The sequence below is a fragment of the Procambarus clarkii genome, unplaced genomic scaffold (genome assembly GCF_040958095.1).
Source record: "Procambarus clarkii isolate CNS0578487 unplaced genomic scaffold, FALCON_Pclarkii_2.0 HiC_scaffold_385, whole genome shotgun sequence".
Classification (NCBI taxonomy): domain Eukaryota; kingdom Metazoa; phylum Arthropoda; class Malacostraca; order Decapoda; family Cambaridae; genus Procambarus; species Procambarus clarkii.
In genome coordinates this window covers 24,133-41,453 of record NW_027189418.1, presented here as the reverse complement: position 1 = coordinate 41,453, position 17,321 = coordinate 24,133, and the positions used below count along the sequence as shown (strand labels likewise).

General features: G+C 38.5%; 2 protein-coding genes across 2 annotated transcripts; both read right to left on the bottom strand.

Moving 5' to 3' along the window:
• Positions 1-9,581: 9,581 nt before the first annotated feature.
• Positions 9,582-10,586, bottom strand: LOC138361448 (PBSX phage terminase large subunit-like). The gene has a single exon (XM_069320779.1). The coding sequence runs from the start codon at positions 10,584-10,586 to the stop codon at positions 9,582-9,584; it is 1,005 nt and encodes a 334-aa protein (XP_069176880.1).
• A 2,158-nt stretch (positions 10,587-12,744) lies between these two features.
• Positions 12,745-13,164, bottom strand: LOC138361447 (single-stranded DNA-binding protein 2-like). Its single transcript, XM_069320778.1, has one exon. It carries the CDS (start codon positions 13,162-13,164, stop codon positions 12,745-12,747), a length of 420 nt encoding a protein of 139 aa, XP_069176879.1.
• Between the last annotated feature and the right edge of the window lie 4,157 nt (positions 13,165-17,321).

Genomic DNA, 17,321 nt, shown 5'->3' with positions numbered 1-17,321 from the left:
TTTTACTGCCTGTGATCTCTGTCCCGTTCTTGAATAAATAGAACGATAATACAGTATTGTTTGTGTTCGATTTAGCGGATAGCGCTAATATAATTTGAACATTTGTTCCACCGCCTACATAGTTGAATCTATTATTAACAGAATCCCACATAAACCCATTAGCAACGGCCCATGCGCTAAATAAAGCATTTACCTTATAAATTGTATTCGCAACTGTGCAAGTTGTATCTGTTTGGCTCTGAGAATAACCGCCGCCAATTGCGTTGTAAACAGTGGGTTTGTTTTAATGTAAGCATCGTCAGAAACGTTTGTTTCGTTCCAATCAGATTGTACATTCACTTCCGCACCCATAGCGATTCCAGATAGCTTTGTTCTTTCGTCTGCTGTGAATATCTTCTTGGTTGCTGTCTCGTCCATGTTATCCATGCTGTAAACATCTACATGTTTATTCGTTGTATCGTAAACGGATTTAATCATGTCACCAATGAATCCTGTACCCGAATCAATCCACGCCGAACCGTTCCAGTAGAAAAGATTAGAAGATGGCGTTGTTACCGTTGCTGCGTCACCTGTTACTCCAACGGGATGTGCAGTCTGTAAATCCGATAGTGTGGCATAAACGCCTAGGAATCTGCCACCTGTCAAGCTGTTTAATTTAGATTTTTCGCCGTCAGTGAAAGCATTTGTATCCGCATTAGATTCATATAGCGTTTTGATTTCTAATGCCGTAGGATTTACTTGTGCGTTTTCTTCTATTCCGCTCATTTGGCATTAAGAATAGAGTCAAACAACACAAGGTCTTTAATAGCTGTATGAGACAGTCTATTGTCGCTTATGAGTGTTTGGAGCTTATCTCTGATACTTTGCGCTGTTTCTGCAACTAAACCACTTGGAACGTCCTTAAATCATTTACAGACAATCTATCTTCTCCGCTTAATAAAATAAGCTTGTCTCTAATCTGTTCACCTGTATCTGGCGACCCTGTGCCTTCGCCTAGCAATAATACACCACGCTCTGTTATTGGTTGTAAATCTGCTGCCATGTAAGGTTTGATTCCGTCGCCTCTAAGGTTTACAGGCTGGTCTGCTATAACGTTTATTCTAAGTTGATATGTCGAAAGGGTTGAAAACGGCGTTTGTTTTCGCTGCCAAGAACATTGTGAATACCACTCGTTATGTCTAATCCACCAGCGCCTTTTTTCCATGCGTTTTCATTCGGGATATACTTTATAGGAAGTCCTGTAACAAGAGAAAACAATTTCCGCCCTTAGATTTGTTACAGGTGTAACAAAATCAAAATACAGGGCGTTTATCTGACTTTCAGAAGTGGGGTTGTGGTCGAAAGACGTCACGTTATTCATTGTTGTGGCATTCCCGCTATTAATAATGACATTAAGCAACTCTGCCCCACGTTCCCCGTAACTTGGCCTTTTACTTCCTGTTTATCTACTTCATAGTCCAAAAAAATGTAATTTTTATTAACTGTATTCGTATGATTCTGCACCCATCCGCCATTTTCTGAAATCGTTATAGCTGGGCCAACATCCACCGATCCACTTGGAAAACGCCCATCTTTCGGGAAAAAGATCTTGTCAGATTCGTTAATAATTCCAGTACCAACTGGAATGCCGTTAGCATCTACCGAAACAACTTCATTCTGCGCAACACTCTGCAAGGCTTGTTTTGTGGCATCTACATAGTTTAGACCTTCGTTTACCTCTTGCGCAGTCTTGCTGATGTCTTTGGATTTTTGCAAAGCATCATCAATTTCTTGGCCTGTAAATTTACTGATGTATGAATCTCCCATAAAAAAACACCTCCTCAATAAAATAGTTTTATCTCCGTAGGTGTTTTTATATTCGGGTAGCTAATCCGAACGATATTGTTTTGATATTATTGTACGCTTTATTTTTGGGATTGGAAAGATATTATTTGAGATATTTCTCCCGAATATACTTAACACTCTCATCCCGCTCATTAATAATCTTGTCCAAATTGGCACAAAAATCATTTTCGAGTGAGTTGAGGAAGTCTATTTTCCATTCGTTGAATTTTAGGTCATTGTGCTTTGTGCACAGGCTTTCATATCGTTTCATTGTGTAAACGCATTTTAATTGGATTGTCAGCCAACCTATTGTGAAGCCTATTGCTAAAAACATTATGTTGTTCACTTTGCTCACTCCTTTACCACAAATTTAACACCATTGTTGTCGTTAAAACTTTTATCAATCTTGCGTATCTCTATAACGCCATCATTTACCCTTACGTCAACTTTTTCGCCTTGCTTGATGTTTGCCTCGGTACATTCTTTATCTAGACGTATGGCTAGGCTTGAACCCCATCTACCTATGTGTTTCAAATTAATCACGACTCCTTTGAGTTAAATCTGCATAACCCATTATATTTAACGCTTTTATAAATTGTTCTGGACTCATTTCTAAATCAGAAAATGTCCTCATAAAACTTAATAATTCTGGCATCTCAACAAACGCATCCCACGCATCTTGAAATATTTCAAATCTCGGCACCTGATTTCCGCATATCTCGTACCACCTTACCGCAAATTCGCCAGTTGTGCCACTGTCTTTTGCGTAAAAACCTATTGTTATTTCGTCTAAGCAATCTAATTTTGCGTTTTTAGAATACCATGCTTCATTATAGTGAATGTAACCTTTAATCATTTGTGTGTGTTTAGTCATGTTTACGCCTCCAATCATTTAATACCATAACAATATCAAACGATATCGATATTGTCAACACATAAAAAAAGAGAGGTTGCAAACCTCTCCGTATTTTCTCCGTATTTTGTAAAGCAAAATGGCTGGGCAATCGACGGAGGGCGACTATTCTGTTAATTAGCTAGACTAACATATCCAGCCATTTATATGTTACTCTTTTCAGGCTTTTCGTCAATAACTTCCACGTCTGCCGTCTTTTTCAAGATTGCAATTTCTGACTTATCGGTTGTTTCGTACTCACCGTTTTTGAATTTGATGGGTTCGCCATCGGTTAATACAGTAAGCCCAAGCCACTTAGACTTAAATTTCATCAGCAACCTCCTAGTAAGTTGTTTTAAGATTCTTGATTCTTGCGTGAGCTTTCTCTTGCATAAACTCGAGAGTGTACTCTCCGACAATCTGACCTTTCATGTTGTCGCCTGTTTTTCCAAGGTACTCGTGGCTAAACGCTCTCCCGTTAAGTGGCTTAACGCCGATGCGGTTGGCATCCATAATAATCATTTCGTCAGCTTTCATGTTGACGTTTGTGATGATTGGCAAGTTGCCATAGTTGGTAACCACCGTGTCAACGGTTCTACCGTAAGTTGCTGTGTCTTGCGTAATTCTGACTTTGTTATCGTCTGCAAGTCCAAGCTTTTGACGCTGGATAGGTGATACCATAAGGCCGTATCTTGTGGCATCTTTCATTGCGCCAGTTTTAAAGATTGAGAGCATAACATCGTCAATTGTTCTGAATGTCACATCAGCAGCAGCTGCGTCAATAACGTTTGTCTGAATAAAGTTTCTAATGCCACCCATCATGCGGCGGTCGCCAGACTCAAAACGTGTACCGTTGAGTACTGCGTTTTCGAGTTCAAGGAATAAGCGATCTTCAACTTTCATCTGCTCGTATGAGTAGAAGTCATCAATGCCACCATCTTGGATAACAGCTAACGATGTGCCCGAAATTTTGATTGTGTCCTCAAAGATTTGGCTTAAATTGTAATTACTAGTTCTAGCTTTGTACTTGCTGTCTCTAGCGTCTGCGCCCTCGTCTTGTAGGTTGAACATAATTTCAACCAAAGCATTGTCTAAAGCAGATGCAGCGGTAGTACCGCCATACCCTCTAGAAACTGTAAGGTTGTTTGTAGCAACCGCAGTTACTAACATAAGCTCTTCGCCTACTCTAATAACTTGGTCTGGTCTGAATTTTGTACCTGTGTCAACAACAACTGTTGTCGCTACATTTGTAATAGCGCCGTTAAGTTGATCCGTGAGTACGTCAAGCTCGTCTTCTAACCACTTGTGAGTGGTATTAAATACTGGCGAGCCGATACCAACGAAATTTAATACTGGAATTTGAAACGGATTGAGGAGCAAAAGTCTTTGTGATACGTCCTCTCTTTTACCTACAATTAACCTTGATTGTACTTGTGCCATTTAGACACCTCCTATTCTTCTGTTCTTTCTGCTTTCATGAGTTCTAATCTTGCTTGCTTATCGCCAGTTTTCGCTTTTGCTCTGAGTTCGTCAAGCGTTTCTTTCGTAGCCGATGATGAACCACCAACAACGCCTGTGCCTGTGATTTGCGGTTTGCCAAATAGCTTTTCAAAATTCGTTTTAAACGCCTGTCACAACATCATCAACCCCAATAAATTTACCATCTTGCTCTGTGATTTTTTCCAAATCAACTTCCTTCATAAGCATGTCGATATATTTAGGGTCTGCGTGCTCCATGAGCATTTTTTCACGAATCGTAAAGGCCTTTCGATTATTTGCTTCACGAGTGGCCCATTCAGATTCCTTGGCTTTAAGTTGCTCGTCAAATTCTTTTTGGGTGTTGGTTACTTTATCTTGATACTCTTGTAATTGCTTTTGAGTTCTTCATTACCCTCAGCAGACTTCTTAAAAGTTTCGATTGATTTGTTAGTTTCCAAAAGATTTTTATTAAGGGTGTCGACTTGTTCCTTAAGTTCCTTCTTTTGGTTGTTTAATTCGTTAAATGTAGCAATCGGAACAGTTTGCCCTTTTTCTGCTACGTCATACTTAGATAAAACATTTTCAATTTCTTCTGTGTAAAGTTCTCCTAAAATCTTTTTTAAATCTGGCATTTTAGCCCTCCTCTATTTTGCCTTTTGTAATGGTCGGCTCCACCAATAGATTTAATTCAATTATACCTTATTTCTACAAATGTTCAAATACAATAAAAAAGACCCTAAATAGGGTCTTAATAAATCTCTAATATTGTAACGGTTAAATCTGAATACTTGGCTATTGCTTTAACCGTTTGTTCAACTTCTGCGCCATATTCGTTTTTACACTCAAAGCGCATATAAAAAATAATATCCTCGTTTTCCACTCTGCTTTTAGTTTCTAAATGCTTAAAACTTTTCGGGCTATAAAGCTGTTCTTTGACCAGCGCTATAAAGCGCCTGCCTTGCCGTGCCTCTAGCTTTCAAATTGTCCTCAACCCATTTATCATGTACTGATACAACCGAGTTTTCTGAGTACGGCACGCCGTCCTGTTTAAAACCAGTTTCTTCTTTATACGAAAATTTTGAAGTGCATAAAAACAAAAATAAAATGATACAAAAACCTAAAAAGTATTTGTTTTTAAACATGTTAAAGTCCTGCCTCCGACAAATATTCATTCGCTATTCTAACTATTTCATTGCCGTTTGTGCCAAAAAATTCACACATTTGCTCGTGATTAAATTTTTCAAAAGCAAAGAAACCGTGACTTTCTATGAAAGCGTGAGTAAGTTCGTGTATCAAACTGTGTCTTTTTCTTTCGCCTTCTAGCTTGTCCCACAAATAAATTGTATTCCTTTCGTACCAACACACGGCGTGCCTACTTGTGCCGTTTACAACAAGTTCGTCAGATTCGCCTGGAACCTCTTTTATTTGCCATGTTTTTTCGTTGATTTTTATCATGCTTCAGCCTCCGTTTCTTATTCCACAAACTCACTATACCATTCTTTGTATGTGGTGTCACTAGGTATATATTCATATTTACCGTTTTCTAGGTTTTTGGCTATGCGTTTGCCTATCTCATCACCAAAATAAGGGGCAGTTGTAGACCTGCAATTCGGGTGCATCGGCGGTGCGTTTAGTCCTGGGGTATATTCTTCAAGTTTATAAACACTTCCGTCCAATTCTCTGCAAATTGACGATGTTCGGTTGTCTAAAGTTGCAACGTATTCGTATTCTTCAAGGCCGTAATCATCATACATTCGTTTGTCTGATGCGCTTAATACGTTGGCTGTCTCAGTTCTCAACAACCTCTCTGCGTTAAACTTAGCCTTACCCAATGCCCCTTTGTCCACCCATTCGCCCTTCGAGTTCTTTTCTCTGTACATAAACTCTTTGACCATAGACTGCGTTGAGTCGCCTCTGATTATGCCGTCTGTCACGGTTTTTTTAAGGTTAAACAGCAGATAGTTTTTATCTTGCCATATTTGATCGCTAAAATTTACACCTTGAAAAGGAAAACTAATTGCAGTCTTAACCGCCGCATCATTTATCCCGACAAAGTTAAAAGCAACTTGCGTGCCAGCCATTAAATCATACATGCCTTTAAAGTAATTATCCTTGTAACACTCCATTAAATGCTCTGTGAGCGTAGTTTGGTGGAACTCGTATAAACTATCAATGTGCGGTTTAATCTCTTTCATCAAAGCAATTACACGAGCCTGTGAATATGTCAGCTTTCCGTCGGTTCCAAACTTGCCAGCAAACGTGTACATTTCTTTTTCAAGTGCATTAAAAGCCTTTTGAAACTCTTTGCCCATACGCTTTTCTAGGTTGTCTGTATTCTTCCAATATGGCGAGATTCTTTGTTCTGTTCGCTTAATCCAATATTCGGATACAGGTATTTCTATTTCGATTTCTTTACCTTTTATTTTAGTTTTAATCAACATCTTAGCCACCTCCAAATAAATTATATCATTTTTTCAAACTTTTTTTAAAAAACCTATTGCACTCTGTAAGAGTTCGTAGTATATTTATGTCAGAGGCGAGTCAACGGTGCCTATGTAAAAAATTTGGAGGGTGATTTTATGAAATGTGTATATCAAAAATCTTTCGCAAAATGGGACGGCGTAAACAGAAAAGTTGTGCATGGTGGTTTTGAGTGTACAAAACACAAAAATTGTGTTTGTGATGACACATGCAAAAACAAGTTGTGTTTTATACCAAAAGAACTTTTTAAATAACACAAAGTGACCGCCTTTGGGCGGTCTTACTAAAGGAGAATAAAATGTTTAATTTAGGCGACAGAGTAAAGTATGATTCTCGAATAAAAAATCGATACACAAAACTTGAAAGCCCAGACGGAAAAGTTGGCACAATTGTAGCCATAGAGTATGATGAAATGTGTGGTTTTAGACTATGGCGTGTCATTCGACAGTTTTGAACGTGGCCATTCGTGCAGCGGAACTTTAGAAGACAGCAGCGGTTTTTGGTGCGCTGAGTCAGAACTTAGTTTAGTGGAGGATGTGAGTTATGATAAATGTAGAAAAATATGCACAGCGAAACGTATGTTCTAACGCAGAATTAATGCAAGAAGTACACGATAGTTTGCGGTATACAGACGAAGAGCAAATTTGTTTATTGCTAGATAGTTTCGGGTATTTGGGTCTCACCCATTTCAACAAAATATGCAGTTCTTGTTTTTGCACAGTCCCAAAACCGCTTAAATTGTCAGTTGCAGAATTTGCACACATTTATCTTCTTGTTAAAAATATTTTAGATAGGGGCAAATAAATGAAAACTCAAAAGTTTTTTAGTAAAATAGCATGGCTTAAATCTTGTAAACACTTCGGCGTATCCGAAGAATTAATAAGTGCCTGCACACAGAGCGGGCAATGGGCCGACGATTGCGACGGTCTTTCTGTCGAAAAATTTAAACAACTTGGGTACTTAGGCGCAGAAGAATGGTTTGTAACACGCAAAAAATTATTAAAGCTAGGGGCGGTGAGCAAATGCAATATGTAAAACAAATCTACGCAGGTTGGATTGGAATTATTTCAAACACGCATTGCACAAACGGCGTTGTGATTTTTGAACTAGACAACGCTAAGAGAAAACAACTTGAACCAGTAACACCGACCAAGCAAGAAATCAAGCAGATTTACACAGACTATTGCAATCGTTGGAAGTCTGACGAATATGGGTTTAAGGCGTTTTTAGAGAAGGAGTTATCCAAATGAACAAACTTTACAACTATATCCGAACCCACGGTTATTCCATGCGTGAGTTGTCAGTAAAAATAGGTTTTAAAAGTCAATGCAATCTAAGAGACGTGCTTGTAAAACGTAAGCATGAAAGCGGTAAAGTTAAGCAGATGTCTATGGATAAGTGGCAGGCGTTGGCTAAGGAGCTTAAGATTGGGCTTGCTGAAGTGCTAGAACTTTATGAAACAGAAAACCCCTTGGATCGCTCCTAGGGGTTTATTTTTATTCCTGCGTAGGCTTAACCACAGAATTATTAAATTGTTCAAGCTCTTTTTCTTCTTGTTCTGCCATTCTTTCTATTTCGATTGCTGGGTCAACGCCAGGAATACGCTCCCAAATAGTTTCGTTAGATACAAGGCCTTTAAGTTTAGTCGCAGAGTCAACAATAGTCGCCATATCCTCAATGGTGTTTTTATTAAACGATAGTTCAATCTTAATCGGATCAACACCACCGCCATGTGTCCTGTTGTAATCGTCAGCGATAAACCACATAAACGCACCAAGCGCACGTTTTAATGTTTTGATTATCGAATCTGCCTTTGTATCAAGCGGTTTGTACATCATTTGGATGGCAACACCAGCGATTGCGGTCCCGTATTTTTCTGGGTTTACGTTTACGCCTTTGCCAATTTTGTAGATGTTGTCCTCTAGCACTTTTAAAGCAGCGTTCCTTGCTTCAATAGGGATTTCTGACTTGAGTACATCAATGTTTCCGCTAGAATCATCAATTTTTACAACGCCTGTGCCTCTAAACGCTTGTAGGATTTCGTCAGCAGATGCACCCGAATACCCAAGCACCTTAATAAGGATTTCCCGAATGTCTGCAAGTTGATTGACGAACTCGGAAAGCAGAATATCGTAGGCGTCTATAAACCCTTTAATGTCTTTTAAATCGTTGTTTCCTCTAATCCCTGTACGCAGTTCAATAAACGGAACTTTGCCCCACGAATGAAGCTCTACAATGTCGGGACTTGTGTCTATGCTAAATGTCCAGTGGCCAACGGCGGAATCAACTAGATAATTTCCTTGGTCATCTTCAATAAAATAACTTACGCCCGATGCAGTCCACCACTCGACTTTTTTTCTAAGCACTTGTTTGCCGTCTTTTACCGCCGCAATTGAATAAAATCGAATTACTTCGGACAATTCTTTTTTAAAGTCATCCTTGTAAAGCGGTATAATTTGCTCTGACGGAATAACTGCAAATTCAAGCTCTCCATCAACGGAATAATAAAAGTGCATATAGCCTCTGCCTTTTATTCTGCTTTCTTCAAGCCATAGGCTTACAAATTCGTCAAAATCGTAAATCAACTTTTGGTCTAGGTATTCCATAAATGCTTCATCATCGTATGCGTAAGTAATCCCTTTGCCAATCGTGTAATCAACCAACTGCTCAATTAAAAGCTTAAAGTAATTTGACGGTATTCTGTGATTGCTTCGGTTTTCATTAATCTTGTCAATTCCGTTAGCTTTGTATGCACGAAAATCAATTTTAAGCACATCGTTTTTTCCGTTGAAGTAATTGTCGGCCGTGATCATTTCCGCACGTTCTTGACTTTGCATGTAATCGTCAACAAGCTTTTTTACTTGCGGGCGCTGAAGTTCTGATAATGCTATTAAATCCAATGTTATCACCTCGCTATGTCTAGTTTGCCACGTCTATTAATAATAAACCATTCAAGCGCATATCTTGCGCAGTCTATGAAGTGGTTATTTTTATCAGGGTATCGACTTATAAATTGGCCATCTTTATTCATTTCGTATTCATATCCAATAAATTCTTTAGCTGCATTCGGTGTACGTTTTGGGTCTATAATTATTTCGTCAAAGTCTTGTAGGTATTTCATGCCGTACTCAACACTATCTGGACCTTTTTTAGCGCCCATTGCGTTTATGCCGTATTCTCGCATGTCTTGAATGCTTTTTGGCTCACTTGAGTCAAACGTTACAACCTCTCGGCATCCTTTTGCTTTTATTTTTTCTGCTAACATTTTGTTCGTAAGTTTAACTTGGTATATTTCATCCAAAATATAAAGCTTGTTATTGTGTACATAAAATTTTCCCCATGCAGCAGGATCCACCGAGTAGCCAAAATCACACCCATAGTAGAACTTATCCATTCTTGATATTTCTTCGTCTGTAATTTCTCTGATAATAACGTTTTCAAACACGCTACCGCCTGTACCTGTTGCTTCGCCCAAATATTCGTGCCTGTAAGCCATTTCTTTAGTTTCTTTAAGTTGTTCAGCCTCTATAAAAAACAGTTCTCCTAGCCACTCTTTCGGGACTCCTAGGTATGTCGAGTGATAAACCTTTCTATTTGGCTTGTCTATCAACATTTCTTCATTCACCCAGTTGTTTTTGCTTTTTGGTGGGTTGTACGAGTAAAACGCCCAGAATTTATCGCCACCCCTTAAAAGGGATTGGTTGAGATTCCGTATTTCTTCCATGCCGGTGAACTGATCGAGTTCCTCGAACCATACAATAGCTGGATAGCCGTGTTCAAACTTAATTGATTTAACTTTTGTAGGATCATCACATCCAAGAAATACAATCTTTTGACCTGTTTTGATATATGTTATTTCAAGCGGGCTAACCGTAGTCTTAAATAAATGTCTTATTCCAAGTTCGTCCATAGCCCATAAGCACTGATTGTAAACGGATTTTTTAAGAGTGTTGGCTACTTTTCTAAGCACAACGGCGTTATAATTTGAGTTACTCATAAGCAGTGGAAAAATGTCCATAGATATAAAACTAGACTTAGTAGAGCCACGGCCTCCACCAAATACATAATGCGTATATTTATGCTCCCAGATATCGAAAAATGCTTCATCGAACGATGGGGCGATGTGCTCTGCGATGTTAACGTTTAAAATCAAATTTAACACCGCCTTCGGATTTTTTCGGATTCAATCGCTTTATCTAATCCGTATCTTCTAGCTAGTTGCTTTGCTGCTTCATTCCTGTCCCTTACGGAAGTTTCAAATCCCATTTGATCAAGCACTTCGCCACGCATTACAGCAGTAAAATGTGCAAGCACTTCGTCTGCTTTTGCAATACGTTCAGAATCAGCTTTATCGAGTCTTTCTTTTAGATACTCCTTCACGCATGGTTTTTCGAGTATCTTGTAAGCATCCGTTTTTTGCGTAACTTTCCGAATACCCAGCATAAACAGCCGATTGATAAACATTTTCAGTCTCCAACCATTTGTCAGCCATCATTTTCCACTTTTGTTTTATAGTTTCTACCCTAGGCATTGTTATTCACCTTCGTAAGCATGAATTTAACTAACTCTGCTGCGGTTTTAAATTCATATGTGTCGGCAACATTCACCGTTTTTGTTACGCCTTTCTTGTTTGTTTTTTCAATCCGTTCCCAGAATGTAAGTTTGTATCTAGAATATATGCTTTTGTAATCTTTTGAATAACGTTGTTCTCTTATTAGCGTACATTCGATTCCTGCTTTATTTAATTTCAAAAGCAACATTTTCGAGCTTTTGTCTAAGTTCATCGCCTCACCTTCCATCCCTCCGTAATTATAACCTAATTATATCATATAAAAGCAATAACCCATAGATTTGAATGAGCCAAGAGCATAGTACACCCTAGATGCAAGATTAAAAAAATAATCAAGCTTATCTAAGGCGTACTATCATAACCCATGAGTTGTCACTCACCAATCACTTACCCACATTGTACTTAACATACACATTAACATTATAGCCTATCCATAACTAAATGTATGCCCCCGAGATAACTCTAGGCGTCCTCTCCCGACCTTCCGCAGTCGTCACGATTCTCATATTATCATCGGCGTAATGTGGGTAATACCTCAAATATGACGTTGATATAATGCGGCGGCTCAACTAACCTTTTACGTTTTATAGTGGTACGGCATCCACTTTGGAGCTGATCTATTTGTAATAGATATTTTTAAATCAAAACAACGATGTTTTAAACTGCAAGTTTTTTCATGCAAAATATTTTGCACTGCAAGTTTTTGCAGTCTGATGTCTTAGACAAATAAAAACCACCTAGATGTGCGGTCTAAGTGGTTTTTTATAGGTGAGTTAAATGTGTATTTAAAGGAGGCTATCCTTGTAAGCGTTGGGGCATTTAGCCCCATTAGGGAGTGGTTCTGAAATCTCGTCTATATCATTTTGCTAACTCAATTGTATCACAGTTTTTGTTATCAGTCTATAACCGATTTTAACTTAAGTTTACCACTTTCAGAAACCTCAATTCGTATTCCATACTTTTCAGCCAAGCTCGGTGTAATTGCTCGAAGTGGAAAAGGCTCGTTGTAAATCATAATGTCAAGTTGTTTGATGCTGAAATAAAACCATGATTCAACTTCTTTGATTCTAAAGTTAAGTAGTAGCCCAGCTTTATTGCCATCAAGTAGCGCAAGTCTTAAGTTTCTAAGTTGATGCGTTTTGATATTTGGATTGCTGTTTGTCGCAGTCGGTAGTGTAATGTTTCCTGCCTTGCTTTTAACCTCGATGCAGTGATCATGCGTTTCAAAATGTACCCTGAAATCAAACTCGCCTTTGCTTGTTTTGCTTTGCGCTTTTGAGTTGGCCACCTTTTCTTTATCGTGCCTTAGCTTTAAGGCTGTTAGTGATTCGGAAACTAGCTTTTCTGCAACCGAACCTGTATGACTGCTGTGCCATGCGTGTTTTTTTCACTTCTCAACCTCCCAATACGGTTTACCTTCCCATAGTTGACAATTGTAAATAAGTAATTTACACATTGCATTTTTCCAACATCCTTCGCATGTTTTCATGACGCCCTCCTAAAATGGAATATCTAAATCGTCTTCAATCGCTTTGAAATCGTCTGGGTTATAATAATCATCATTCTGCGCTGGCTTGTCGCTTGCGCCACCAAGAAACTCAACTGTGTTAGCCACAACGTCGGTAGTGTAGTGAGTCTCGCCAGAGTTAGATTTATATGATCCTGTGCTCATACTACCAGTTACAGCGCATTGTTTTCCTTTAGCAAGGTAATTCCCGCACAACTCGGCGGTCTTATTCCAAGCCACAACTCTGATAAAGTCGGCTGTCTGCTTGCCTTGTGCTTGGAGTTCTGCTTTTTTATCTTTGCTATAACCTTTATCAACTGCCAACATAAAATTAACTACCGCTTGACCATTAGGCGTATATCTAAGCTCTGGGTCTTTTACCAATCTCCCTATTAAAATTACATGGTTCATATTTAAACCTCCCTATTAATTGACTTTTCAGACTCAAACCCATTTGGGTAACGTTCTTTTAGCTTATCAATATTCATTTGCATGACTTCTTCTAACGAACTACCTAAATAGCAAGCGATAGAATCAATAACTCTTAAAAGAGTTTCTAACATTTCGACATCGCCTATACTAATTAGCGTTGCTGTTACGGCTAAATCATGAGTAGCCTTTACAATACTTTCGTCGTTTAGACGTTTAACAGTATCGCTAGATAAACATTTGTAAATTCCTACTATATGACAATAAACCGCCACATACCAAAGCACATCGCCGAGCTCCTTAAGAGCCTTTACCTTGTCAAGCTCATGGCCATGAAAATACATTTCTTAATGAGGTCGGCGAACTCGCCAGCCTCACCTGCCAGCCCTAGCTGACAGTTTCTAATGTCTAAGCATTTCTCGTTAGCGGTTCTAAGTGCCGCCTGCTGATAGTCTTTAAAGTTCATTTTAAACCCTCCGGTTATTTAACCTTGTCATAGTCTTGTAACGCCCTTCCATGCAATACATGAACCCATTGCAGAGTTTTGTCCATCTTTTCGGCTATCTGTTCCCAACTGCGATTTGCTAAGTATCTGAGGCTTAACACTATTCTACGATCAACCGCATTAATCATGTTGATTTTGCCTATCACCGCCGCCAAGAAACTCTACGCTTTTGGCTAGTATATCAGTCGTGTACCTAGTTTCTCCAGAATTAGTTTTATACTGACCCGTTCTAATACTTCCCGTAACCGCACATTGGCTGCCTTTAGCTAAATAGTTAGCGCAGTGTTCAGCCGACTTGCCCCATACAACAATCCTAATAAAATCGGCAGTAGGTCTACCTTGTGCCTGTTCTTCCGCTTTTTATTTTTGCTGTAATTGCGGTCTACTGCAATCATAAAGTTTGATACAGCTTGACCGTTTGGGGTGTATCTGATTTCTACGTCTCTTACAAACCTTCCGATTAAATTTGATTTATTCATTATTCTTCCACCTTTTCGTATGTCTTTTCAAAGATGTCTGGCTTGCAAGGGTAGACCTCGCCGTTCACACCTTTGATAATGTAATCGTTAAACCTTGCCCTCATTGTTCCTTCAAGCGTTTTAATATCAAACCCACCATCTTTTTTAATGCAATTAACAGCTTTATCAATTCCCAATTCTCTAAAAGCTGGTTGTTCATCGCCAAATACAAAAACATAACAATTAACAATTGACTCAAACGTATCTTTCAATTGCAATGCTTCAATTACTACTGGTTTCTTTCTGAATTTCGCCATTTTATTGCCCTCCTAATTATCTATTCCAATTAAATCCGTCTATAACGCCCCAGTTGTACGCCTGTTCAACGTATTTATTTACTCGTGACTTGTGTATCGTATATATAAAAAGTGCCGTTAAAATTAAACCTAGTGCTTTTAGTGTGTTATTCATTATTGCCGCCTTTCTACCATGAGGAACGTGAGTGGAGTCATGAATACCATATGAGTCAGCATGATTACCAGGAGTGTAAACGCAATGTTTCTTTGGATTTCCTTAACCATTTTGCTTACCTTCTTGGCTTTCTTTGTACTTGGCCATTACAATTTTTAAAGATTCAACGATTTCGCCATGCTCTCCTAGGTATGTCTTGAAAATGACTTTCTTGTTCGGATAAGAGTTCCACTTTTCTACCATTGCGCCAATTTCTGCAAGGCGCTTAACTTCATCAATTTCGGCTTTGATTTCATCTTCAAGTCTGTATTCTGATCCGCAACTTGGAGCACATATGCCTTTTGTTGGTATTTCGTTTACTCTGCCACACGCTTGGCAATCAAGCGAATCCAGCAGTTTTAATGTTTTTTCAAGCATTCGATTCACCTTCCCTCGTTCCAATATCTATTGCGAAACGCCTTTAACCAATTTCTTATCCTTTTTGCCGATCTGCGTTTGCCTAGAAAGTCCATGTGTAAATAGTGCTGGTTACGTCTTCTTGAATACTTCCGCTCATGTCTGTGAGGTGTATAATATTTAAGCATTTGATTCACCGTCCTCTAAGTCCCAAATTCCAGGAACGTGTTGGGAATATTCGTGAGTATAATATAAATAAGTGTCGCACTCTTTTGCTATTTCACAACTCATGCAAGAATCTTTTTCTGATTGTAGATTGCAATGATTTTTAATTACCCGCATAGCTTGAAGCAGTTCTTCTCTAGTTGCCATCTGATTCACCATCCTCTATTAAATAAACCTCTCTTGCATTGCTGGTGTTTCTGCCAAGAGTGTCTAAACCTAAGTGCATTTTATAATTGAAGTACACATTTTTCTTCACGTCACAAATGATCTCATTGCATTGGTGCTGGACCTTTGGAATGTTATAGAGCATTAATGGCTTTGTACCTATGCCGCATTCGCCCCATTTTACGAGAATAATTTGACCCACTTCTAAATTTTTGAATTGCTCCAAGCTTTCAAGTCTTGTCATTTTCATCACTCGCCACCTCGCTCAATTTTTCACTAGCTTTAAACATTGTTTTTAATCCGTGTTTAAAATTAAATTTTCTTCCACAATTGACGCATTTTAAGTATATAGAATACCCTTTTAATCCATCTTCGTGGTATTCTAAAGCAAATACTCCTATTCTATGATAATTGCTATCAGAAAACGCTGGATTTGAACATTCTTTTTTTGTGCGTCTTGGGGCACTGTATCCAAACTCGGGAAAATATTTTTGATTTTCCATCACTCGCCACCTTCCTTTTGCTCTCTGTACCAATTGAGTAAATCTTTTAACCATCTAAACTTTAGTAATTTATATCCACTTTTTTCATTAGTGCTTGTAAACGAAATTTTAAAAGCGTGACGTTTCTCTGCTTCTCTAACCGCTTGTGCAAGTTCTAAATCAGCTTGCGTCTGTGGATCGTCCCACTTGGTGGCTTTAGCTTCAAGGTCGTCAAGTTCTTTCAATACTTCACCCGAAAACCCAAACGGCAATATTCCAGTACCATCTAAATACTTTCTTGTCTTTTCTGCCTTCATCACTCGCCACCTCGCTTTTGTTCTCTGTACCAGTTTAGCAAGTCTTTATAAGTTGGCAACTCATGACCAGTATTTACATATTTCTGACCAAACATTTCATCAACTGTTAGGTCTTTCGATAAAGAAAATTCATTTTCAAACGCCATTTTGACCGCCTGTGCAAGTTCTAAATCTTCTTGCGTTTGTGGGTCGTCTTCAATTATCTCAAAACATTTTTTGCGCCATTCAAATAAGTTTTTTAAATCATATGATCCGTACCCTAAATGTATTTCTCCATCTTCTGCTTGTTGGTACATAATATTGTAATATGGTTTTTCTAAAGTTCCTTTTACCACTATTTCTAGGCTCGTTACTTTAATTTTATTCATTGTGATAACGCTCCTTGTATAGTTGTTCTAGCCTATGAATGTCAATCACTGTTATAAATGTTTCTTTTCCATCTGTTTGAGTTACAAATTCGCTTTCAGTTTTTAAAGCCCACTGAATCATGTCCCACTTGGCGGCTTTGGCTTCAAGTTCTTCCAATCCCACGAGAATCGTTTCAAAATACCCGACAACTCTATATTGTGATATTTTTCCATCAATCACATGGCTTCCTTCACGAGTGCGTTGTATTAAAGTTTTTACATAATTACTAATTTCAGCTTTCATTCAGCACCTCTCTCATTAAATAAATCCGTCAAAGTCTATTGACATTATTTCATCATAATCTTTGTCGCTTACCACTTCTAAACTTATAATAAATTTATCTTCAACGCTTTCTTCGTCGCTTTGATTCAACTCTAATTCTTCAAACGATTCAATTTCTGATGAATTTCCAATTAAATCAAAAGCTTGTTGAAATGTATCGCACCAAGCAGTAGCGCAACCATTGCTTACTTTGTATACTTTTTTCATTATTCATCTCTCCCATCTAGGTATTCTTTGGCTTTGCGCATGGCTTCTAGTTTTGTTTTACCTTCGGTTGAAAAAACATAATTTAACGTGCCTTCTTCGTGCAACCATACTTCAACGTCATAATTTGTGTACCCTATCGAAAGTTTAAAGGCTTTGTTCAGTTCTCTCTCAATCTTGGCACACTCTAAATCGTCTAGGATTTGTTGAGTAGGTCTTGTCATAC

Bases quoted from the DNA above. Each gene is read 5' to 3' on its own strand.
- LOC138361448 (XM_069320779.1), bottom strand. From the start codon at position 10,586: ATGGACGAACTTGGAATAAGACATTTATTTAAGACTACGGTTAGCCCG.
- LOC138361447 (XM_069320778.1), bottom strand. From the start codon at position 13,164: ATGAACCATGTAATTTTAATAGGGAGATTGGTAAAAGACCCAGAGCTT.